General features: G+C 39.5%; 1 protein-coding gene across 2 annotated transcripts in view; it reads left to right on the forward strand.

The window, feature by feature from the left end:
* Positions 1–25,235, forward strand: part of SHROOM2 (shroom family member 2) — a 2,012,858-nt gene that overhangs the window by 1,824,219 nt on the left and 163,404 nt on the right. For both annotated transcript variants that reach the window (XM_044072571.1, XM_044072572.1), the window contains one exon: positions 11,743–11,914. In XM_044072571.1, the coding sequence (XP_043928506.1) occupies positions 11,743–11,914 (172 nt within the window). The remainder of the gene's footprint in view (positions 1–11,742; positions 11,915–25,235) is intronic.

Here is a 25,235-nt window from a genome sequence, read left to right on the forward strand (position 1 = left end):
GAGCTCCTCCATGCCTCTTTTCATGTAGTCTAGGGAGGTACGTCTCAGGTCATTCACACCCACATGTACAATGCAGAGTCATATTTGTACCTGTTGTTGAGGGACCTGAGTGCGTGTGTTATGTGGCAGATCCTGGCACCTGACAGGCAGCTGACTGTTACTTTCTCCTTATTCAACCTAGTGAGTGGGACTTCAGTGTGCCTCACTATCGAGTCAACTATGACTAGTGTGTTGGGCATGCTGTTTTGCCTTAAGGGCTTTGGTTGAGTGGCACACTGTTTAGGAGAGTTATGTGTCTCGTGATTAGTGTTGTGTTGTGGTGGTCAAGTGCGTTTCTGCCTTGGAGGTCTCTGCTGCTTGGGTAGATTTTTATTGAGAGCCTCTGCGAAGGTGGGTGTGTGGTTTGTGTTTTTATGTGAAGGCAGTGCTGGTGTGTGCTCTGGGGAGCTGGGTGTTCCATGTGGTGTGGTGCAAGTGTTGACCTTTCCGTCTTGACCAGCTATTCCGGTCTTGGCTGGAGAGTGTGTGGCTTCCAGTTTGGATGTACAAGTGCATCTCTTGCAAGTCTGAGTGTTGGGAGGTAAGAGGAGAGGGTTGTCAGTGTACATGAGGCAGTTGCTACATTGCCTCAGGATGCCCAAGCTCACCAGGTTAATAGGAGAATGCACAGGGAACTGACCTTTAGACATGTCTGGAGGGGTGGGCATTAATAATAAGTACTGGAGCTGTTTCCTTGTAGAACGTTTAGTGCTGGTAGCACTTTTGTGTGCTACAATAATTGCTACAAGAAGTTTGGTAAAGTGCTAGACTAATAAGCTAGTAAAAGTGCAGGAGAGGAGAGAACTAGCAGATCTAAGGGAAAAATTGAATAGCAGACTGCTAGGAAACCTGTTATGGCTTCTTCCTCTAAAAATAAGAAAGGCCCCAGGAAACAATCTTCAAAGTCTACTCTGTCTACACCTCCTCAATAATAGCCTTTTCAGTACCACTCCAAACCTGGTAGCCTGTGATTGTCTGCCTCCAGGGTCATCCATTACTCTATCCCTTCACCTTTCTGTGTCTCTTCCTGGTTGGAATTGGACCACCCAGGATTTGTGGGTCCTCTCAGTCATTCAAAAAGTATACTTCATGGTTTGAGACTCTTCCCTCCTTCAGAGGTATCCCACAACCACCAACAGATCAGTTGGATTTTTTCCCTGAAATCATTTCTGGTCTTCTCTCCAAGGGGAAGATTCAAGAGGTTCCCTCCTCTCAACTGGGAAAAAGATTCTACTCCAGGATGTTTCTAGTTCCCAAGAAGAATGGCCCTTGGAGACCCATCCTGGAACTTTCCCATTTAAAAACTTTCCTAAAAGTTCCCTTCTTTCGGATGCTGACTTTGCCCACACTTCTACTCCTTATTCTTCCCCAAGCATTTATGGTGTCTTTGGACATCAAATATGCTTACCTTCACATTCCTATTCACCTTCGGTTCTGGAAATTTTTGTTTTTCTGTTGCTTCCTTACATTTTCAGTTCTGTGCTTTGCCCTATGGTCTCTCTACGGCACCAGGGGTCTTCACAAAATGCTTGGCTCCTGTCATAACTTATTGCACACTACAGGGAATTCAGATTTTCCTTTACCTAGACAGTCTCCTTATCCAGGCCCAGTCCTCAGACCTTCTTCAGGAAAATCTTTCTTTCACAATTCCCTTCTGGAGAGTCTAGGCTTCACAGTAAATTGCCAGAAGTCCTCTCTGACCCCTTCACAAGACCCACATTTTTCTAGGCTGCAGGATCCAGACAGACAGGATGCTAGCCTGTCTGTCCACATACCAGGTGCTGTTCCTTATCTCCTACTTCCAGAGCTTCTTACCCCTTCAATCCCTGACTGCCAGGGACTTGTTATGGCTCCTGGGTTTCATGGTATCCATGATTCCCATGCTCCGCTTGGACAAGTTACACATGAGGAAAATTCAGTAGTTTCTAAGGACAGTGTGGAGGCAGCACTTCCACACTCTGTATTTTGTTGTTCCTTTCCTGCCTTGCCTGAAAAAGGAGTTGGATTTGGTGGATTCTTCAGGTTATGAAAAGTCTAGGTCTCCCCACTACAGCCATCCCTGCCTATTTGGAAACCATGCAAGAACTTCTAAGCGATGGTGATACTTATAGTAAAATAGGATGGTCTCAACTAAAGACCATCATGAATAACATTAATCACTGTCTGTATGATTTACTTTTGGGAAGACAACTAGATGGAAGTCTATATAACTTTTTGAATGCTAGTTTTCCAGTTGTTCCCCTTATAGGTTCATAGGTTGGTACTGGGCTATCTGCCCGAAAGCATATATTAGCCCAGCCACGTTGTGCGGTATTCACCACCCCTTTAGTAGTTCCCTAGACCCTTGTACTAGCAGCTAGTACCCTTGGCCCCTATCTAGTAGTGCTGTTGGTGTGATCCCCGTTGTGAACTTTCTGTTACCTATCCACTCATCAAGGTTCCTCTTGAAGAGTGATAGTGAGGGGCTCTGTCTTATGTAGATCGGGACCCTGTTCCATAGTAAGGGAAGTCTCTGTGAAGGGAATCTATCCCTCCAGCATGTTCTATTCATTGTTGTGTTGAGGTTTATATCCCTAAAGCGTGTAGCTCGAGTAGATTTGGTTTTGCTAAGATGGAGCATGTTCAACAATTCTGGGTTGGACATGGCTCTGTACGTTAGACAGAGATCGCCTCTGAAAAAGCGGTATGCAACAGAGAACAGTCTTAGCTTTTTCAATCGTGCTGCATAGGGCAACTGTTTGAGGCCAGTAATCCTCTTGGTTAGGTACCTCTGTGGTCTCTCCAGCTGCTGGAGATGTCTAGCCAGGTACATTCCAATTGGTGCATTGTACTCAATAATGGGTCTGATGAGGGAAGTGTAGAGGGGGCACCATTACATCGTTAGATCTTGATGCAAACCCTTTCGTGATCAGATGGGTCACATAGAAGGATTTTCTAACCACTTTGGCAACATGGTTATCAAAGGAAAGCTGACTATCTACTTGGGACACTAGCTCCCTTATTTCTTCTTCAGATTTCAGGGGATTACCTCCTATGTTGTAGTTTGCGGGTACTCTGCTTTTTCCAAAGGGGATTACTACACATTTTTTTGCATTTAGCTTGAGACCATTGCTTTGACACCATGCATCAGTCTCATTTAGGCCCTTCTGGAGGATCTCCGTGTCGGCCGGAGACTCTGTTATAGCACCCAGTTTGCAGTTGTCCACAAACTTAGTCAGCCACAGCCCTTCCGTGCTTGCCTGTACTTCTGAGAAGTATATGCCAAACAGGATATAAAAGGATTACTGAAAATTCACAAATCCCAAACAACACCACCAATGAGACATATAGTTGCTGGGGGAGGTAGGGCTACTGAGCCCCTTTCTATGTATATAGAAAGTGAATTGAAAAAAATAATTCCAACGATTGTGACGGTCTTAAAAGACACCACTGACTTCTTGAATGACATTAATGACTATGTTAGTAAAAATAATGTGATCACTTGCGTGATGGTTACTATGGATGTAAAGAATTTATTTACGTCCATACCAAATGAATATGGCATTGAAGCCATAAGGGAGATCTTGGCAAGCCAAACATTTTTTCTAATGAAATTGTTGGTAGGATATGTATGTTTTTAGATTTGACTTTAAGTAATAATGTCTTTATGTTTGAGTAGTAGTTATATCTGCAAAAACGGGGTGTCGCTATGGGCACCCCATGTGCAAATTCTTATGTGAATCTGGTAATGCATTTTTGGGAGTGTAAACACCTCCACAATAGTATATATAGTAGGAACATTAAATTATACAGACTTTTGTGGATGATGATTTTATTCTATGGGAAGGGGGAGAACAACCCCTGTTAGAGTTTGTTAAATACCTAGAATCCACTACTGATTTTCTTAAGTTTACGGTTTCTTACTCCCGTTTCAGTATTGACTTTTTAGATATAACACTACGGAATAATGTGAATGTTAGTATATCCACAACATTATTTCATAAACCATGCTGGCAAAATGGCTTATTGTGCAATAAGAGTATGCACCCCAGATACACCTTTCCAAATAAAGTGAAAAGTCAGTTCATGAGAATTACCAGGATTTGTAATACGAGAGAGGACTTAGATAAAGAGGTGGATACCCTGGGGAGTTTATTTGTAGATAGAGGTTATAAAAAACACACGATAGATGACGAAGTGATTCATCAAACACGAGATATTCAGTATGGAACTACCTCAATGAGGAGGAGTGACAGCACACATATCAAGAGAGGTAATAGAAGGCAAAGGGTTTCTTTTGTTACTAACTATACTAGTAACAGTCTGGTAAGGGATGTCATCCAACAACATTGGCATCTATTAACTACTGATAGGCATACAGCTGATATAGTGGGGGACTTACCAAGTTTTACTTATTTAAATAATAACAATCTCAAGCAGTTATGTTATGATAGACCGAAGAAACCAGTAAAGGGAAATAGATTAGGCACCTATCCCTGTTGGAAATGCAAGATCTGTAGTGTTATAAGTAGAGAACAGGATTTTATCCATCCTACTTTGTCCTTTAAATTGCAACCCAGATTTTATGCTGATTGTAACTCTACTAATTTAATATACTTAGCTACATGCAATTTCTGTAACTGCTTTTATGTAGGTAAGACTGTACAACGTCTAAAAGATAGAGCAAATAGACATTTATATGAAATTAAGAATAAGAACATCAAAAACGCATTAACTAAACATGTTCTGGAATTTCCAGAGCATTATTTTAATTTTAGGATGTTAGTGTGTTCACAAAGATATCAGGGGTGTTCATGCTAATAATCATCTAGAGCAAGTTAAATTAAAGTTGATATTTAGACTTCAGGCACACAGATATCCAGGTATAAATAGCAGCGTTAGTGTGAAGCCTGTTTTAAATAGGCGTAGACTCCCCAAACCCAGAATTAATGTAATGAGATGATGTCATCAGAGTTAATGAATGGAATGCTGTGATTTGCATTTGGTTAAACTGCTTCAAACTATATAATGTTCATATGGTTTTAGTCCTGTATAGGATCCGAAGAAGCGTAGCAATACTCAAAAGCGCTTAGCCTTTTTGCTTGTTTTTATGTATTTTTAATAAAAGGGGAGCCTACTGTTGTGGCTGTCCTGCCAGTTTTTGTTTTATTACTATCTAGAATTGTACACAGATGCTTCAGACACAGGATGGGGTGCAACTCTGCAGTCCTGGAGGGTCATGGATGTCTGGTATGCAGCCCAGACAAAGGAACATATTTATGCCCTACAAATCTTCATACCCAGGCTTACTCCAGGTGGGCTAAGATGGTTCGCAGACAACGCCACTGTCCTCTGGTACGTCAACAAACAGGGGAGAGCAAAGGCTTACCTCCTATGGAGGCTAGCCTTACACGCCTAGGAGTTAGCTTTACAAAGCCAAGTTTCTTTTCAGGCGGTTTACATTCCTTCAGCTCAGAATGTTGTGGTAGACACATTAAGTAGGTCCATGACCCAATCTCAAGAATGAATCCTGCACAGGGATGTGTTCTTTGAACGAGTCCATCATTGGAGTACACCTTAGGTAGATCTCTCTGCCTCCCCCATAAACAGACAACTTCCCAAATTTTGGGCCAGGGTCCCACATCCCTTGGCCTAGAAGGTGAACGCCTTATTCTCTTGGAAGGGAATGTTTCTGTATGCATTCCTCCCCTTCTCTCTTCTCTAAAAGATCCTTCTGAAGATTTAGCAGGATCAACCTAAAATGATGCTGGTGACTCCCTTTTGGCCAAGACAGCACTGGTTCCCCCTCCTCCTTCATTTTGCCAGGGGCAATCACCACAATTTACCCCACAGGATGGGCCTACTCACACAGGACAAGGGAACTCTAGTACATCCACAGCTGTCAAATCCAAACCTGATTTTGTGGGTGATAGGGTTTTAATTCCCTTTAGACACCTTTTTTCAGAGGATGTGCTTCAAGTTCTGTGGGAGGCCAGAAAACCTACTAATAGGAAATCCTATGTTTCCAAATGGAAGACGTTTTCCATCTGGTGTCTTAAAAAGGATCTACAACCACTATCAGTAGATAGCCCTGTGATTTTGTCCTATCTCTGTGAAGTGTTGAAGGGTGGCTTGTCCTATTCTGTGAAAGCTCACATTTCAGCAATCTCGGCTTGTCTGCCTATATCACCTTCTTTAGGCTCTAGGTTAGAGGTTAAACTGTTCCTTAAAGGCAACCTTCATATTAGACCACCAAGGAAGCCAGTTCCTCCTCCTTGGGATCTCAATTTTGTGTTGGAGAAACTTACCCTGGCCCCATTTGAGCCAGAAAGTTCCCCTTCCCTGCAGCATTGCACATGGAAAACTGTTCTGCTGGTGGCCATTACCTCTGCCAGAAGAGTGTCTGAGCTGCAAGCCCTAATGTCTGATTCCCCCTTCACAGTCTTCCACAAGGCATCTTTGTGTACCAATCCTTTCTGTATGCCCAGGGTGGTTAATGAGTTGTCCCTCAGTCAATCTATCAACCCTCCCACCTTTTTTCCTTCTTCCCAATCTCCCAGTGAGAGGCTTCTACGTACTTTGGATGTACACATACAACTCAGATACTATCTGGACAAACTAAACCTATCCATAAATCTGAATGTCTGTTTGTGTCCTACCATCCAAGGGCCCTGGGCCAGCCAGTTTCCAAGCAAACTATTTCTTCCTGGATTTCTAAAGCTATTTCCTTGTGTTATTCAACCCGGGGTAAGTGCCTTTCTTCTCCTGTGAGGGCATATTCTACTAGAGCAGTGAGTGTCTTCCTCTGGGGCCTTCTTTAAAGGCTTGGACACTTGTTCTATCCTGGAGGCAGCTACCTGGTCCTCTGTTCATACTTTCAGTAAACATTACAAACTAGATATCATCTCCAGGTCCAGGGCGGGGTTTGGTATTGCTATCCTACATGGTTTTGTAGAAGAAGCTTCTGCTCCTCCACCCCATCTTCCCTAACCATGAGCTTTGGCATTCTCCCTAATGTGATGAATACTGCAGCATATGAATAGAAGGACATAGAATAGTTGTGTAAAATCTTACCATAACCATAGATGTCCTTCTCTTCTATATGTGGTATTACTTACCCACCCTGCCTTCCCCCTGATGCTTGCTTGGTCCCCTGGTGACATGTTTTCTTACCTAGGCTCAGGCTGGTGCTTGGCAGCATTCAGTTCTGATGTTAGTACGTGCTGACGTCCGCTTTATACCCATAGTCTTTTTATGGCCAATGTACGTGAGATGATGTGTGGCATCGCAAGTACCTTACAATAGCATTTAGTCTTTTGTATACTGACCAGATGTACAAGTCAGCTGGAGGTGAACTCTCTAATGTGATGAATACTGCAACGTGATTTTTTTGTTGTTCTTTATATTAACTTGAATTTTCTGAAGCGTATGAAGTATGAAATTAAATGTCTATCATTAGTTTCTGACTTCAATCCTTAGTGATTTGCCAGTGATCTGTCATCATTTTCTGATTTCAATCCTCAATGATTTACCAGAAAAAATGTTATGAGGAACATGCCAAAAATATAATGCAAAAATCTGAGCATTCTGTGAAAATCTGGACATGTGAAACACATGCTTGGAATTCTTTTATGTGAAAATATGCTAACACTGAACACAGATAACATTTACAAACTTTGCTGTGCAGAATTTTTTTCTAAAGGTATTTTACCTCTTGTCCCACTTGCAGCGTGTTCTAAAAATAGTTTTTTCATGTCTTCTTAAAAGATTTATTGAAATTTTGTTGTTCCAAATGAACCAGTATTTCATATAAAAGTGCCACCCTTCCTAAAATCATGGTGGACCTAAAATCATTAACTTTTGCACTTATTGCGCAGTTACTATAACATGTGAATTATCATTTACAAATGTTCAGCTAAAGAAAAGGTGGCACTTCTAACTGTCTGATTAGCGGAGATGTATCTCTTCAGTCTTAACCCTTTCTTATCCAAGAATAATCTTCCCAAGTGTAATTTCTCATTAATTTTGAGGAGGGGGTAGTGCTCTCATTTCAAAAGTTCAGCTCTTTGCTCAGAATAGGAGATTCACTTTTCAACCTGTTTTTCACATTTCAAAACGTACTAAAGTCGGTGATCCAGAAGAACAAATTCCCCATTAAATTTTGTCATTTAAAAGTTATTGATTGTATGTTTTCATACAGTTTTCAACTCACCAGTATTGTAAAATGTATACTGCTCTACTTAAAACACTTACTTTTGAAATTTTTGCACGTAATAAAATTCAGCAGTTTAATTTTGTCCTGAATTTATTTGATGTATGTCATCCAGTATTGGATTTATATGATCTATGCATTAGTAGAGGATTTTTGTAATCTATGCAGAAGAACATTAGCAGAGGATTTTTTCATGAACTCATCCATCGGGAAATCACTATACATTTAAGTTGCTGTACCAGTTTGATCAAAAGCTTTTTGGGAAAAAGGTTTGTCTTTCATTTCCAAAGCTTTATTGCAGTAAAGTCATGATGTGCCATTTTGCCTTTATACCCATTCTAAACTGACTTCTTTTCTTCCTCATTTGAATGGCAATTGTAAAATATGTATTCTATCTGAGGTTGATGTTTTACATGTTTTTTGTCTCTGGAAACTGTTATCCATACTTTGGAATTTTGTCAATAAGAGAGTACTTTGTGTAATTAATGTTTAGAAGATCACTGAATGGGAACTAAAGATGTAACTGTTAAGTAAAGCTCATTAATATTTAAGTAATTATATTTCATGATGTATATTACATGTTATATTGTAAAACAGTTTTGTACAGTGTAGTCAGGGTTTTTTTTTATCTAGATGGGTAGAGTCTATATATTTATTTAATGGAAGTGGGTATCTATATTAAGGTTTGCATTATAAACAAGTCTATTTAAGCAAATAGACTTAAAAATTAAGAGAAAATTATGAAAGGAGTGGAAAATCGTAACTCCTTTTTGTATTTGCATATCATTAGCTATTTTCATCCATTATCAAATGCTTTCACTGAAAGACAGGAAGCCAACTGGTGTAAACATTTAATAATAAAGGTGAACAGTGTGTTCTGGGTAAAATTTGCAAAGATTCTTCCTTGCACTTGAAAGTCAGTATATTTTTTCATTATCTATTAAATCACTAGTCGGACAATGAAGTACCTCAGTCCATAAACAAATTGTATCAGTATCCAAAGAACAGTGAGGTATCAAGTACGGCTCGGGCACGAAATATTTATTGAATAACAAAAAAAATCACGATATCACAGTAAGCGCTTTTGCATCTAACAATCGAATTGGGTTCCTCTCAGAACAGTGAATGCTTAAATTAGTGAAGGCTCGTATATCGACCTTTAAAATGCAAAACCTGAAAATGTTGAAGGCACGGAACATCAATTTTTTTCTGCTTCTTCAGACTTTGAAAAAAATATCCTGACATCTGGTTCTTATAAATAACATCATCCAAACAATTATTCAATTAAACAATCAATTAACATAATAAATGAATATAAACAAGGTTACAAACACTCATATAAGAAAATACCTCACTTCTGAACCATTCAAAAGCATTTCTTGCAACAATACAGATTGCACTATATCAAAAAGATGGTAAATATTGTATGTCCAAACATTGACTCTAAAAAAAATATATATATATATATATATATATATATATATATATATATATATATATATATATAAATACTTTGGGTAAACCAGTTTGTAAGGTTACTCTGGCTAAATGGATTTAGGATTGTATGACCTTCATTTATAACAAAAGGAAAATGTAACTACCAGGCCCTGTAAAGGCACATTCAATGAGGGCAATAGCTGCTTCTGCAGTTTTTCATTCCAGAGTTTCTATAGATGATATATATGCAGTGGCTACTTGGGCCTCCCCGCATACCTTTATTACTCATTACAAGCTGGATCTGGTCTCTAGTGGATGAGCGTCATTTGGTTCAATGGTGCTCAGGAATATACTTTCATGAGGCCTTCCATGACTTAGGTAGCTGAGGACTCTGTCCTACAGTCAAGGATTAAGTGAAGACTGACAACATCAGATAAAGAAGTTATGCCTTGCCATAATGTTCCATCTGTGTTATTGATCTTCACTTATCCTTGACATTCCCACCCTCCTTCCTCCTGCCTTTCAGGCTTCTTGGTGGAATGGATCTATCCTAATAGATTGGATTTTCCTTTATGAATACCGATATGGTCTCTGATCTGTTCTTTCCTGTCAGAATCTTGTGCACACTTGATCTGAGGTAATCCTAAGAGGAAAATTATGGGTAAAGCTAAGTTCAAGAGTTTTTGGAAGGCGAGAGCTGGAATAACGACCGAGTTGATTACGAGATATAGAACTGGACCCACAGTCAAGGATAAGTGAAGATTGACAACACAGCTGAAACATTATGGTAAGACTTGACTTATTTTTTCCCTTGTTCAGCTTCCCCCTGTTCAACAGCATGAACTCACTTGGTCACCTTGTTGCTGATCCCCAGGTCTCCTTGGCTAGTAATTCAACTTCACCTGGTTTGCCTTCTCAAAACAAGTCAAGAATCAATGTTATATCCTTGTCTTTCAACCCAATCTCTTTTGAGACTTGTGACCATGATCTAAGACTCCCTTTTTCAGAAATAACTTCACCGGTTTACATTTTTATTTTCTAGTTGCTGACTACCACATCCACATATGAAAGACTTCTAGTCCTGATGTTCCCATAAACCTCATCATTCATACCCTAGCACTGGTGCTTCTCTTTTTCCATTATTTCTGGCCATAAACAGCTTTTGTGTGCCTATGCTTTACTTGCACTATTTTGAACTGGAATTGTTTCTTGTCAGAAGAGTGGTGCAGTTTCCTCAGTGTTGTGACCACATTTGCACCCTAATTGAGTACAACTGCTACTTCAGGTGTCCCCTGAAAACAGTTTATAAGACCAGTGGGATCTAACACATTAACCAGGTCAAGTAAGTAAAAATAAGTCTGGAAGTGATCATTGTTTGAGAAGGCTATGGCAGTGTCTGTTGAGATATTTTGTTTAGTGTTAGCATGGACTCTGAGGAAATGTAAATCACTGTTTCATTTCACATGACAGTGTGATAAAGCTTACACTCAGGAACTTTATACAGTTTTGTGTTCCTTGTATAGAACAGGATATTAAAAGTGCTCAAGCTGGTAGATACCCTACCAAAAGGCTAAGGAATAATAAGAAAGTTTGAAGACACTGAGAATATAAACTTTGTAGAAAAAGAAGGGAGGATGAGGATGTGATACAAACTGAGAGTATTGCCAAGGATGAAGTGGAAGAGACTAAGTTAAGAAGAAAGTGCAAGGAATGTGGTAGAGATGGCAGCTAGGAGGTAGCATATTCAAGTTGATGTAAAGAATCACTTTTTATACACATGGTGATGGAGACCGAGACTTTACGTGACAGACTGGAGTAGATGGTGACATGTAGGTCAGCACAGGTTTTTAACAGAGACTGGCATACTTTGGTTGGAGGGGATCGGTGGCTGCATAGGTGATAGTTACAGCAGTAGGACAGACTGCTTGGTTGCTGTATTTCTAAATCAGTTTCTGATGTTTGCAACCATGCATTTGGAAATAAATGTATAATTAAATGAAGCCGGATCTGTATTATCTGTAAAGCATGTGATAGTATCAAGCTTTTTTAAACTTTTACAACTACTTTATCTGTAGTGCTAAAAAAGAAGAGCAGCCACTGGTATCAGCAACGTCTCTGACATCCAGTTCTGCATATTACAATATATCTGCACCAAAGGCTGAACTACTTAATAAGATGAAGGATATGCAGCAGCAGATTGAGGAGGCCTCCGAAGAGGAACTGGACCATGACCTCTCTGATAAAAAGGTAAGCCTAGACATCATCTGAAATTATCTTGTCTGTAACGCAGAAGTAGAGAAACCGATACATCCCTTTGTAATTGTGCTGTTCAAGTACGAATCCTTTAAAGAATTCAGGTGAAAATGCTATATCAGAACTGTATAATGGCAAAGTAATGTGTTCAAAAAGATTGAGTCTGAATAATTTGGTGTAATTGTGACAGTTGTAGAATAAATACGTTTCATTTTTAGTGGTGGTGTGTTAGGCATCACACAGCGAACACTGAGGTAAGTGCGAAGCAGCTGTAGCACCAGGATAAAAACACTGTTTGCTGGTTCCTGAGCCAGAAATTGAAAGATGTAACTAGCTTCTTCAGGTGAATGGGGAAAGAGAGTCAGTTTATTTCATTAGTCAAGAATACTGAAATACAGGAAGATGAATATTTAACATTACAATGGGGTTGTCTGTAGGTCTGCTAGATCTTTTTTTTTTTTGTCTGTAACTAGATTTGATAATTAGAGGGTCGTGTGTGTGTATGTGTGTGTGTCTGTCTCTCTCTTTCTCCCGTGGTCCTTTTCTTTTCAAAGGTGTGTACATATTTACACATTGTTGCCAGTTGGTTAAGTGTTAATAAACCCAGTAAGTGTTTCCTTCTGGGTTGCCTTACAGAGCATACAGTGGCCTTGTCTTGTATAGCTGTAGACTTTTCTTCCTAATTTCATTTTAAGTCATTCACAACTTTTGGCGTTCCCTTGATAAGGTGTCACATTCCTGCCAGCTGGCAGGTTGGTCAGCAATTGTCTGCAGCTCAAAGTCAAAGAAAAATAATTTAGAATTAACAAGCAAAGCAGCTTTTTTAGTTGTTCAGCTAAAGTAATTATGTCACATCTAAATTGATTAATTGTAATACTGAATGAATATTCTACATATGCTGCAGATCCACTACTGTGGTTAATACTCCAGTAATGTGTCTGCCTGTGGTTTGCTTTTCAAGTATTTTAGCATTTATTGCATCAAGGAAGCTCATACATCTAGTACTGCACTCATGAAGTGGTAAACAGGATGATTAGTACCGTAGATGTAAATTAGTTACATTTTATCTCATTCCTGTCTGAAAGTCTAGAGTTGTGTTGGCTTCCGTCACCAACGTAGGCAGGTTGTGTCATGAACCTACTACCTTTTTTGTACAGATAAGACATTTCCATGCTTAACATCAGTGCTTTTTTTGTAAACGAACAGGTTGGGTCAACCCCCCCCCCACACACACACACACACACCCACCCATTCCAGTGTCCCATTATTTGGCTATTTTTCCCCAGTTGCCATAAACACTGTTCAAAGCTCTGTCCATACTGCTTTCTACTTTACTTCTACAGTGATTACAGATATTTGGATTTAATTTAAAACTTTTATTTCAAATTTTCCAGCACAAACACTGATAGACATTTGCTAAAGAAAGCAATACAGTCTCACAATAAAATCAGACTTAGCATTAAAACGTCTGTGACTTTGAAACTCACATTCATTGAAATAGCATTGAAACCCACATTCAAAGAAAATGCATCTTGCCAGTGGCAGATTAAGTTTACCTTTGGGCAATCGTAGACCCCTTGCACACATTTGTAGGACCATGCAAAGTTTCTTTGATTCACCTTCCTTCTTCTTCTAAATTAAATTATAATATATAATAATTAAATTATATCCCTTATATAATTATATAATAATTAAATTATATCCCTTGTATAATACACCACCACTTGTTAGAGCGTGATTTAAACGTATAGCCAGTAAGCAAAGAAACAAAACATATGAACCAATAATGCCAAAACTGCCCAATTCAGAACATTTCAACCATAAAAGGTCACTCAAATTTCTGTCATTCAACCCACCAATATCAGTAAATATGCACAGTCTCTGCAGAAGTAAAAGTCATCTGAATAATTCCACATTAAAGAGATTTGACTGTAACTAATGAAAATGCTGCTGCTAGCAAAAAAAAACTATATTTAAGTATTTAATCTACAAATTTACTGCCTGCTGCCCTTGAAGTATAAATTGCCTATGTTACATTAAAAATGATAAGCTGGTAATATTGCAATAGGGAATAGCTGGCAAACTAAAACAGGTTCATGATTACTAGGCATCTTATTCAAAGGAGGACATACTCAGGACTGCAGCACCCCACCCTCTTAAAATCCAGCACAGTGTCAGCAATCCATTTACATTTTGTGGGAACAGAACTCACAGCCTTCTGCATCAAAACAAAAGTATGCTACCTGCTGTGCTACTAACACTGCTTTAAAACTCTAAACACACAACAGTGATACCATTTGCTAAGCAAAACAGTTGCATATTTTGGGTACAGGATTCAGGCTCTTGTTGCCTGTAGCTAAGTTACAGGGCTTGAGCCTAAGCAAATTACTAACCACCTGCTAACCCTAACTATGGTATTTTTCTGCCTCACACACACCTCAATCTTTTAATGCAGTAAATCTGGACAAAGTCTAAAATAAATAGGAGCAGATTATAAATATTTCTCTCATGAACTTAGAAAATTGCTAGAATAACAGGATTTGTGTTAGTATGCATTTTTCTAAATGATATGAAGTCTAAACCTCAAATATCTGTCATTATTTAGCAGCTTCAGTCTTTATATGAGGAAAAAACAAAAATATGGGACAAAAATCTGGACATTCTGCAAAAACCTGGGCAGTTGAGGGGTATGCTACCTATCTCTTACACACACACACACACACACACACCCATACCTTTCAACCTCTTAGCACAAGAAGTCTGGGCAAAGCCTGTCATAATGGGGAGACAAAGTCCCAAAACTAGGGACACATTTTAAATATTGTTCTTATAAATTCAGAAAGTTGCTAGAATAACAGGATTTGTGTTAGAATGCATTTTCTAAAAGATATGAAGTCTGAAACTAAACTCAAATGCATGCCATTAGTTAATAACTTTAATCCTTAGATCATCCTGGTGATTTCTCAAAAAAAAAAAAAAAAAGACAATTTTTATGAGGAACAGACCAAAAATATAAGGCAATGTGGACATTCCGTGAAAATCTGTACAGTTGAGAGGTATTACACACACTTACACCCCTACCTCCCTCTTAGACCCTCCCCCATACCTCTCAACTTTTTAGAGCAAGAAATTTGGACAAAGACACACATAATAGGGGGGACAAATGTCCAAAAATAGGGGCACATTTTAAATATTGCTCTTACAAACTGAGAAAGTTGATAGAACAAGTTTTGCATTAGTATGAACTTTCTGAAGGATATGAAGTCTAAAGCTTAAATGTCTGCTATTATTTGCTGTCTTAATCCTCAATGATTTGCCAGGGATTGTCAGAAAAACACAGTTTTATGAGAAACAGAGCACAGATGTGAGACCAAAATCTTGACATTCTGTGAAAATCTGGACATTTCACTCACTCACACACACACACAGACCTACCTACTTATACATACACACCCGCCTACCTATTTCTTGCACACACACATTCCTCTTAAAAACTTAAACACACACGCACACCTACCACTCACTTGTCCGGTCGTGGTCCACAGTTCAAACATCTTCAGGAATTCAAATTCCGCATATGCGGACCAGGAAGATGTAAACAATCGGTCGCACATCGCACAAATGCAGAGGGTCTTCTGCGTCTGTGCGACCTAAAGCAAAGGGCATTCTTAAAGAAGAACCCCCTTAAAAAAGAAAGGTGTTTTTTTGTTTTTTTAAAGAAACAGGGCAGCAGAGGTGCCAGTATGCCATACCGGCCCAAATAAGCCCCGCTTAACATCATTTTGTCTCCATATTCTGATGGTAGTATGATTCTTTAAAGTTTCCACTCTTCTTTCTTGCTTTTTAAGTAGTTAGAGATGTTTATTTGTGTGACTTTTCTCTGTACTTTATTCCTGTCAGTACTGTTAATGTCCCTCACATTATATTTGTAACAGTTGAGATGGCACCCCTTTATCATTTAGGTTACACTGCCATGCATGTATGTTGTTCATGGTGAAGTTTCAATTGGTATTGCCTTTCTCCCTACATCAGCTTATGAGCATCTTCAGGCATTGCTCTGTGGCAGCCGTATCCTTTTTCTGGCTCTTACATCCTTAAAATAATCTTGTTTCATGTCATGATTCCTTCAAAGTCCCTGAGTTTGCTTTCTGTGACTAAAAGTCACATTGTGAGCCTCAGTGGACTGTGTGGAGTAGTGTCAGGGAATAACTAACTTCATCTATTTAATCTCCCTCTAGGGTAGACAAGTATGCTTTCAAATCATTCTGCAGTAGCACCATACCCTATGCAGCTGTAAGAGACTGCAACAGAAGCTAGGCATGCAATAAAGCCTACAGTATCGGATTCTGGGAGTATCCATCAAAGCTCTACTCAAAAAAAAAAAAATGAACTGCACAATGTGCCCAACATCTCCAAAGAGTGAATGCCAGCTTTCCTTGGACATCATCAGAAAGCTGGCTAACCTGCTAGCTCCATTCACACAGAGGGATAAAGTCCTGACAGTAACCCAGCCAGGGAAAGTTCAAGTGCAGTTATTGGCTCAGGCAAGTGTTCTAGCTTAGCTGTAGCAAGAGCAGGGAAAAGGGATCTGCTGCCCTGGATGCAAGCTGTAGTTAAAGTACTGTTTAGTCAGTGCAAGCACTGTTAACAATTGCAACTGCTTAAATAAGCCAGCCTGTTTGTTAGGAAGTGTAGCAGAGAGCTAGTGTAGCTGCTTGCTAAAGTTTTGGAGAGGTGTTTGAAACAGTATAACAAAGAGATTTTTATGATACATAATAAATAATGAACAGTAGTCGGTAACAAGGAGCTGTAATTACTTAACAGCCATTTACTTAGCTGAAAATTTTATTTTTCACTCTGGAAAATATTTTTGGTTTTCTAAATTTTGAAGTAAGGGGACATTACCCAGGGCTCCAGCAGCCTAGCTACAGCTCTGAGCCAGAGGCTCCTGCAGTTTCCATGTAATGTAGCTTTATGTTGTGCTTGCTGTTTCTGTTTGGGAATGCTTTTTTGATGCTGCCTTTTAAAAAGCCTGTTTTTGAATATTAGCTCATATGTGGTTATAAGTGACATGGACTGCTTTTGAAGTCTTTATTGTGGGACTTTGGCTGCTCCATTTTATATCATGGGAGTCTTTAGTGTGTCCAAGACCTACTTTTTGCATGTGTATCTGTGTGTTTTGTAATGTGCTCTTTCTTAATAAGCTCTGGAAAATTTTTCAAAGTGAGTCTGAAGTGATCTTAAAATTGTATTTTGTGTGTGTGTGTATGTATGAATTCAGATTAATTAAAAAGCTGTTAATTTGCTTTGTGAAAATTTGAGTAAAAGTAAGTATCTCCATAACGACCCTATATGTACGTGCAACCACCCTACTTAACCCCTCCCTCTCCCTATACCCACTTTACCACTAGGTCTGATCCATAAGACCTTTCCTATTTCTATAGCTTATTATATCTATATGCTCTCCCTTCTACACCCTCTCTCTGGATCACTACATCCCTTCTCTACTACTTTCTTCTTCTGCACCATCTCTTCCTCTGATCTGAGGCCCCTTGTACATATATGTTTCTTTATTTTTTACTCCTGCACTAGTTTCATCCTCAGATCTGAGGCCCCCTGCACATACACATTTTCTCCTTCTAGCCACTAATCTAATAATGCCATATTATTTTCAAATAATTACCTATAACCTTAATTCCTTTACTGCATACCTCTTGGATTTATTATTGCTGTTTTTCCTTTTACAACCTTATTATATTGTTGTATATAGCTATGTTTAATTACATGGAGTACATTTTTTTTTCTTGTCCATTGTATTCATGACATTGTTTTGCTCTGTATTATTGTAAACTTGTCTCTAGTTGTATGTCTGTTTGGGGCTTTTCCCCTCGGGTCTCCACTGAAAAAGAGTAAATTCTTACCCAGCTGGACCAACCCCGTTAACAAATGCAAAATAAATAAAATAAAATAAAATGTGGGGGAGAATAGGAATTAACAAGGCTTAGCTGGTTACCTCTTTCATGAGTGTTTGTCTGGACACACTCTCCATTGTTGAATTACCGGGATCACATGGTGATTCTGTTTCAAGGAGAGCAGTGCTAATTGAGTAAGTAGCACATAGAAATGTGCATGCCCTTCATAGGACTCAATTGCACATGAACCCCTTGGATGCTATACTGAAGTAAACTACATCCTGTTAAGTGACAGTTTGTCAAAATTCATGGCATCCCCAAATCCTGAGAACAAAGCTACCTATGCAGAGACTGTTTACCAATGGAGTACTCCAGGACTCAGTGTTTGGTCCACTTATTTGTGGCAGCTACTTCTCGCAAATCAAGGCTAATGTCAAAGGCCTCTGGCTCACCAAGTTCGCAGATGACTATAAATTAGATGCTGTCATAGACTCCCCATGACACCAACATCCTACAAGAGGGTCTAATGCAAACAAATTACTGGTATGAAAGCCACGGATTATAGTGCCCTTTTAGAAAGTGTTCACCCAAGCTAATTATTTCATCAATAAAACACCCCTAAGAGTTGACACGATAGACATAAGGAAACCGTAATCTGGCATTCGACCAACTTATAGCCGAGGTAGTAAGAAAATCATTCTGCGTTGCCCGACTCATAGGCAAGGTTAGCATCCAGGTCCAAGGAAGTAACAATACCACTGTACTCAGCCCTTATCAAACCCTTTATTGAGTACAGTGGCCCTTTGGTATGAGACTAACCAGGCACTTGCAACAGCTGGAATGTCCTCAAAGGTTTCTCACCAGGAGAATCCAGGGTATGAATACCGTGTCCTGCACAGATCATCTTAAGGTCATATCTCTCTACTCAGTTTTCTACAGGTTAGTGAAAGGTGCTCTATGCCTAGCATATAAGACATCCTCAGATCCATGTGCATGTCTGCAAGGCAAACAACACTAGCTCCAAGGACCTGAACTTTGTCTCTGACATAAATAGAACCTGCTGGAGGGAACAATATGTGTCTCAAAGGATCCCTGCACTTTGGAGTAAGTCCTCATCTACATGAAGCAGAGTTCATACCTGGCCTTGTTCAAAAGAAACCTTGGTCATTAGATATGAAATCGCAGTTTCACCCCCAGTCTGGCCCCCGTGTTTTTGATGGATAGAGGTCAACAGTAAGTAAATTAATTCCCAACTGACCTACCTTCCCTCCCACATAACCCTTAGCTACCTCTTTACAAACATACCCCACCATGTAGTTGTCCAAGGAACTTCGGGACAAAACTGAGTCAGGTTGCACTGTTAGCCTAGTATGAACCTGTGAGCCTGTAAAAATTACTGCTACAGGTAGACATCCAAATATCCAGTCTGACTTCTACAGCCTTAAAATGTCCCCTGCATGGAGCCATTCTTTCCAACACCACAGGTGTTGATATTGTGCACAATGTCTGAGAGTGAGGTGCCTGCTTCATCTTCATTTTTAATGTATTTATTTATTGATTGAGTGTAGCATGAGCATTCAGAGTTCAGTCTGTTAGTAATGTTCATTTGACCCAGTTTGGGTTTCAGCAAGGAGGGAAGAACAGTAAGTTTACTGGGTTTTCATATATGCCTGTTAGATCTTTTACTTTGACTTTATGTCTTTCTGAGGGTGATGTAGTACTTAGGAAAGTTCACAAGCGAGTATGCTAGTGGCTGACATATCACTAAAGGGCTAATATTTTCAGTGTCTGTTCTGTGCTGGACCTTCTCTTAATGAATTTGCAAATATAAGCACTGCACTTCATTTTATAAAATATAATTCTGTGAAGACTGTGAACTTTGAATACTCTTGCAGAACATAAAAACCTTTATGCATTAGTATGAGGAGTATCTGCTCCTGAAATGGAGGGTGAGCCATTTTTAGCTTGAGCCAACAGAAGTTCTAAGCATACTGAGAAAATGGATAAAAAAATAGTAGCCAAATCATTTGCAGACAGTGGGTGTGAAGACTTTGTGACTCAATCAGTCCTGCAAATGCCCCCAAGCTCTGATGTCTTCTTCTGTGGTGTCGTCAGTTGCTGATGCTGCTTAGATTTACATCTGGATATAGATTTCTCAGTTATACCAGAATTCAGTAAAATGAATTGCTGTATCATAGCTGGACACCAGTTCTAAGATGCCTGTAGATGGCCAAAGTGCTTCTCCCAGAAGTTACTCTACTTCACTTTTTTTTTTTTTTTTGCTGAGAAGTTTGTAGGCCAAGGAGAATGGCGTTCTCCTTTCTGCAGGGAAAACCCAAACAGGTTGGGCTGCCCAACCTGTATCCATTAGATGTGACACTTGGGTGCCTTGTCTTGCTGACACCTACTTCTACTCATTTTGTTTGAGTTTGGCATAGCATGGTAAAGGATTCATATTTTCTCTCCCAATACATGGTAATCCCTTTATGTTTGTGATGGCTCCTCCTCCTAAGATGAGGAGAGAATTATCTGTTGAATTATAATCCATTTTGGATATTGGCAAGTAGGAAGATATGAGATTTGGTTTACTTTACACAGGCTTTCCCATCTCTCAGTTATGACACTGATAACAAAAAGTCCTTTTTTTCATCCCTTCCCCTCCAGTTCATTCTGAATGCTTTACATCTGGGATGGCTCCACTGTGTAAGATAAGGAGAAGAACTGTCTGCTGAGTAATCATCTATTTTGGGTTTTAGCAAGTAGAAAGATATGGGATTTGGTGTACTTTACACAGGTTTTTCCATTTCTCAGTTATGACACTGATAACAAAAAGTCCTTTTTTTATCCCTTCCCCTCCAGTTCATTCTGAATGCTTTACATATTGGATGCCTCCACTGTATAAGATAAGGAGAGAATTATCTGCTGAGTAATGATCCAGTTTGGGTTACAGCAAGGAGGAAGATTTGAGGTTTGGCATACTTTACACAGGTTTACTCACCTCTCAGTTATGACACTGATGATAAGTCCTTTTTATTTATTTATTTTTTTCAGACTACCTCCCTTGCCAAGGACAGTTTAACTGGGGAGCTCTTTAAATAGGACAGTCAAGGAATTTACTTACTTCAATACATTCTGTGGAGTTAGTGATGTCTAAAAAATCCAAGCTGCCTACCACTCCTGTTGCACAGGCTTTCAAGTATGCATTTGAGAATGCTACATTAGTGTCTGACTTCCAAGGTGATCTCCTGGGATACAGCCAGAGGACTAAAGTAAGTTAACACCAGCTAACACCAGAGATGCCAAATGACAGAGATAGTTGTACATTAGACAGATTTGGGAGAAATTTCAGACTTCTGCAACTGTAGGTGTTACATCTGTTAACTACCAAATCCACTAGCTCCAGTAACAGGGAAACACCATGGAACAGATTGACGATATAAGTAACGAGGCCCGCAGATGTAACCATTAAGCAGCTCCTTTCCAAAATCTTAAGTAACGAGGCCCGCAGATGTAACCATTAAGCAGCACCTTTCCAAAATCTTAAGTAACGAGGCCCGCAGATGTAACCATTAAGCAGCTCCTTTCCAAAATCTTTCCCATGTTGGTGAGTAGCACTAGGTCCAATATGTTTGATTCTGTGGTTGGAGTGAGCACTGTCTGGACCAGAGTGTTGGTGTTGATAAAGTCCAGGAAACGTTGTGCCTGTGAGTTAGAAGCAGTGCATGTTTCCCACTCTGTAGAGGGATAGTTAGTCTCCACTGAACAGGGTATTTGGTTAGTTGGTGAGCACCTCTAGTAAGGTCTAGGTAAGAGCTGAGCACTTTGTAGGGCATAGAGGGTGACCTGTAGCTGGCCAGGACATGGTAATGAACCTTGTCTGTATTCCCTTGACATGGATGAACTCCAAGGCATCATCCTGTTTAGCAACAAACACAACTTCAAGTTTCTTAATGTAGATTGAGACATCTCCACAACTGTGCAGCTGTTGGTCTAAATGTGTGGAAGACACTATAGCCTTCCACTGCCACAGCACTTTTTGCAGCTTTAAACTAAGTATTGGTGACAGTACAGATGTCTACATTTTGCAAAGTAAGGAGAGCTTGTAGAGTGTGGAGTTTCTTGTTTTGGCTCTAAGCATTGAGCAGTAACAACTTAAATTTGCTTTGAGATTTTTTTTTTCCCTGTGGTGGTAGTTTTCTCATTTTGACAATGCCTAAAAGCGGTTCTAACGGGGTACATAAAGTTTTAGCTAGTGTCTGAAAGCTGGGGGGGCAGCTGGTGCAAACCATCCTTGGCAAAGCAACATGGTCTGTTAACCATGTCCTGCCATGCTGATATGTGTATTATGTTCCCCCAGAATGACGCCAGTTATTAAAGTCAATGATTTTCTATTCACACTGTGGCATCATACTTGGTGAAGATAGAGTGCTGCTCAGTGCAAGACACATACTTGCCTGTAACAAATATTCAGAGAGATCCATAATGCCTCTTTTCATATAGTCCAGTGTGGTACATCTCAGATCATTTACACCCACAAGGACTATAATATTGGCACCTGTGGTGCACTGACTTAAGAGCATATTGCGGATCCTTGCTCCAGTTAGGTTGTCTGAGTACATGATACAGTTGCTACATTAGTTTTTAAGATGCCCATATCTACCAAGCTTACCACAGAAATGCTAGGAGATGACAAATCCATGTTGTTAGGACCTGTATTAGTTTGGGGCTATTATGGTTTATGGACTTGGTTTTACAAGGGTCATCTGAGTGGTGTGTAGCATTAAGACTAAATATTTGGTAATGCTGTGATTTTTATATTAGTGTTATTTAATGCACTAACTGGCTGCTGCAAGCTTATCTCGATTCAAAGCCTTCCTGTGTTACAGGTTAAAGTCCTAAGTGCTAGCTTTACAGGTTTGCTACTATAAAGGGTACTGCAAACCACTACTGAGCACTAAGCAGGTCTGCGACAAAGCACCTAATTTATAGCAGACAGAAAAAGCTGAAAAATAACTCTCATACCTCTTGGCAATAAATGACTTCTCTTTGAGCTCCCAGATAGCTTTCCACCTCATTTAGACCAGGTAAACACCTTCTGCCACAAGATAGATGATCTTGGAACTTCTTAATGTAAAAGCCTAGCAAACGTAGCTCTTAAGTACAGATTAACACCAAACAAATAGGTCCATAATAAGCCATCTGACTGATGAAGCAATCTCACTTTAAGCCTCCCTGTGTGTTTCTCAACTTGAACTGACCAGGCTACTTTATTACTGCCACTAGAATAGCAGTTTTAGTCTTTTTAATGTAAAAACACACTTGTTTGCCAAATGGGAAAAGGTACCAGCTAGCTGCAACAAGTAATCGTCCCTTTAAACACCCTTGTGTCTTTCCCAACTCAGATTGACCACTCCTGCTAGAATTGCAGTCCCAATCTTCATAAGCCTAAAATGCCTTTTTGATATATTTACAGTTCATACCCATAGCACCTTATGGCATTGAGAGCATTTTGGGTCTGGCTTCTTTAACTAAGGGACGTACCAAGCTAATAATAGGCAGTATTAGAAAGGGAAAGGAGTTATTAACAAAATGACACCAAGATTGTTTGACTAGGATATCTTGCAGTGAAGTTCATCTTTGTTTGCCACTTATTGTTTATATTTTCAAATGTGTATTCATATTTTCATACCTGAGAGACCTACATGTTATTGAGGTGTACTCCAGTGTGGGTGAGAGGACAATTCAGTGTCAATCCTGGTTTATATCCCATTATACTGGAAATACTGCCTATTGTTTGCTAGTAATTAAAAAAGTAAGTAGTATTTCCATATATACTTAATACTTCAAAAGCTGAGTGACTTACAGACTGTTGCATGACATTAAGTGAAACCTTAGATGTTGTTGAAGAAAACCGTCTTGTGATATTTGTAAGTACCACATTCTAAGAGATTTCCAGTATTATTTGATGTCCTTCCATATCACTGTTGCAGTGTTCATAACCTCTGGGATCTCCTGCCAAGGATCACCCAATGTCTGGCCAGTATATCAAAGCCTTTATTAACTAGAGAGCATCATACATCAGCCATATGCACCCCGAGTCAGTGTAGGTCATAAAGGTGATGTAAGTATGCTCCCAAGTCAGAACTTCATTACAGCCAGTCCAAATGCATTTGTTATATGTCTGCCTGAGCACCTTTTACTTTGCCGGTATTAAAGCCTACATTTTTCAGTTAAGTACCCTGTTGGGGATCTTTTTTCTTTTCCTTATGTTGTTTACTGGATTGCATGTTATCCAAGAAAGAGAAATGTCAGTGTGGGAGGCAGATTCCCCATAAAGACCGCCATGATAGGTGCCTGCTTTGCTTAGGTGCATCACACGACCACACGTAGTGTTCCACCTGTCAGGCTTTTTTTCCCAAGGCCTTGCGTAGTTACCTTTCTTCACTTTCCATTTACCTTGAGAACCACCGTCTCAAGCTTTTTCCCCAAGGTACCATGGCAGAATCCACTCACTTCAAGGAACACCCACTGCTTAAAAGAAGGCCAAGAAAACTAGGTCTGAGTCAGCTACTATCCAGCCTGCACTGGACATCTCTATTGAAGTGAGTGAAAACCCAGAGGACAGCCCAGCGTTATCTTTGGATCTGATGTCCTTTTCATTCTTCTTCACCAATGGAGTCATGGATCTGATCCGCAGATTTGACTCAGCCGCATACTTTAGACTTTGGATTCAACTCGAAGGTCCTCCCTCTACCCATAGTGCCCTAGTCCATCCTCAGTACCTCAGATCTCATTTGCCTCCATCGTGTTCAGGTGTAAGGCCCCTCTCGAGCAGTTAGCATAGAGTTTTCTGTTAATTTTTCGTAATTTTCTTTTCTTTATTTTTTAATCTTCTTCAGCTTTAATCTCCCTCTTATTTTCCAGCTATATTTTAAGTAGCGTAAAACTATTTTTGTATAGTATTTTCTTATTGTTAACATAGTTGGTATTTTTTTCTTTTCTATAACCCTATAACCTCTGTCCCTTCTACTCTCCCCTTAGGGTAATCTTTAAGTACCTTTGCTGGTTGGTAATTTCTCTTTTTCTCTTTTTCTTCTAAGTTATTTCTAAAAAAAATTTTCCTTTACACACACACATATATATATATATATATATATATATATATATATATATGTGTGTGTGTGTGTGTGTGTGTGTATGCATATATTGTTTCTCTGTTTCCATTCTTAAACTGTCATGGCTAACAAGACAGGGTTCAAAAATGCACTTTTTGTGGGCACAAAATTCCTAATTTGGTGTATATTGTCTCGGAGCAGCCCATCAAGAGATTAACTACGGTGTATGTGCTGCGCTCAACTCTAGGGTGTTAGCTGATAGACACAGCAAATTTATTTTGAAGGGTC

This window comes from Protopterus annectens, chromosome 5.part0, assembly GCF_019279795.1.
Source record: "Protopterus annectens isolate FY-2018-M chromosome 5.part0, PAN1.0, whole genome shotgun sequence".
In the NCBI taxonomy this organism is placed as follows: Eukaryota; Metazoa; Chordata; order Ceratodontiformes; family Protopteridae; genus Protopterus; species Protopterus annectens.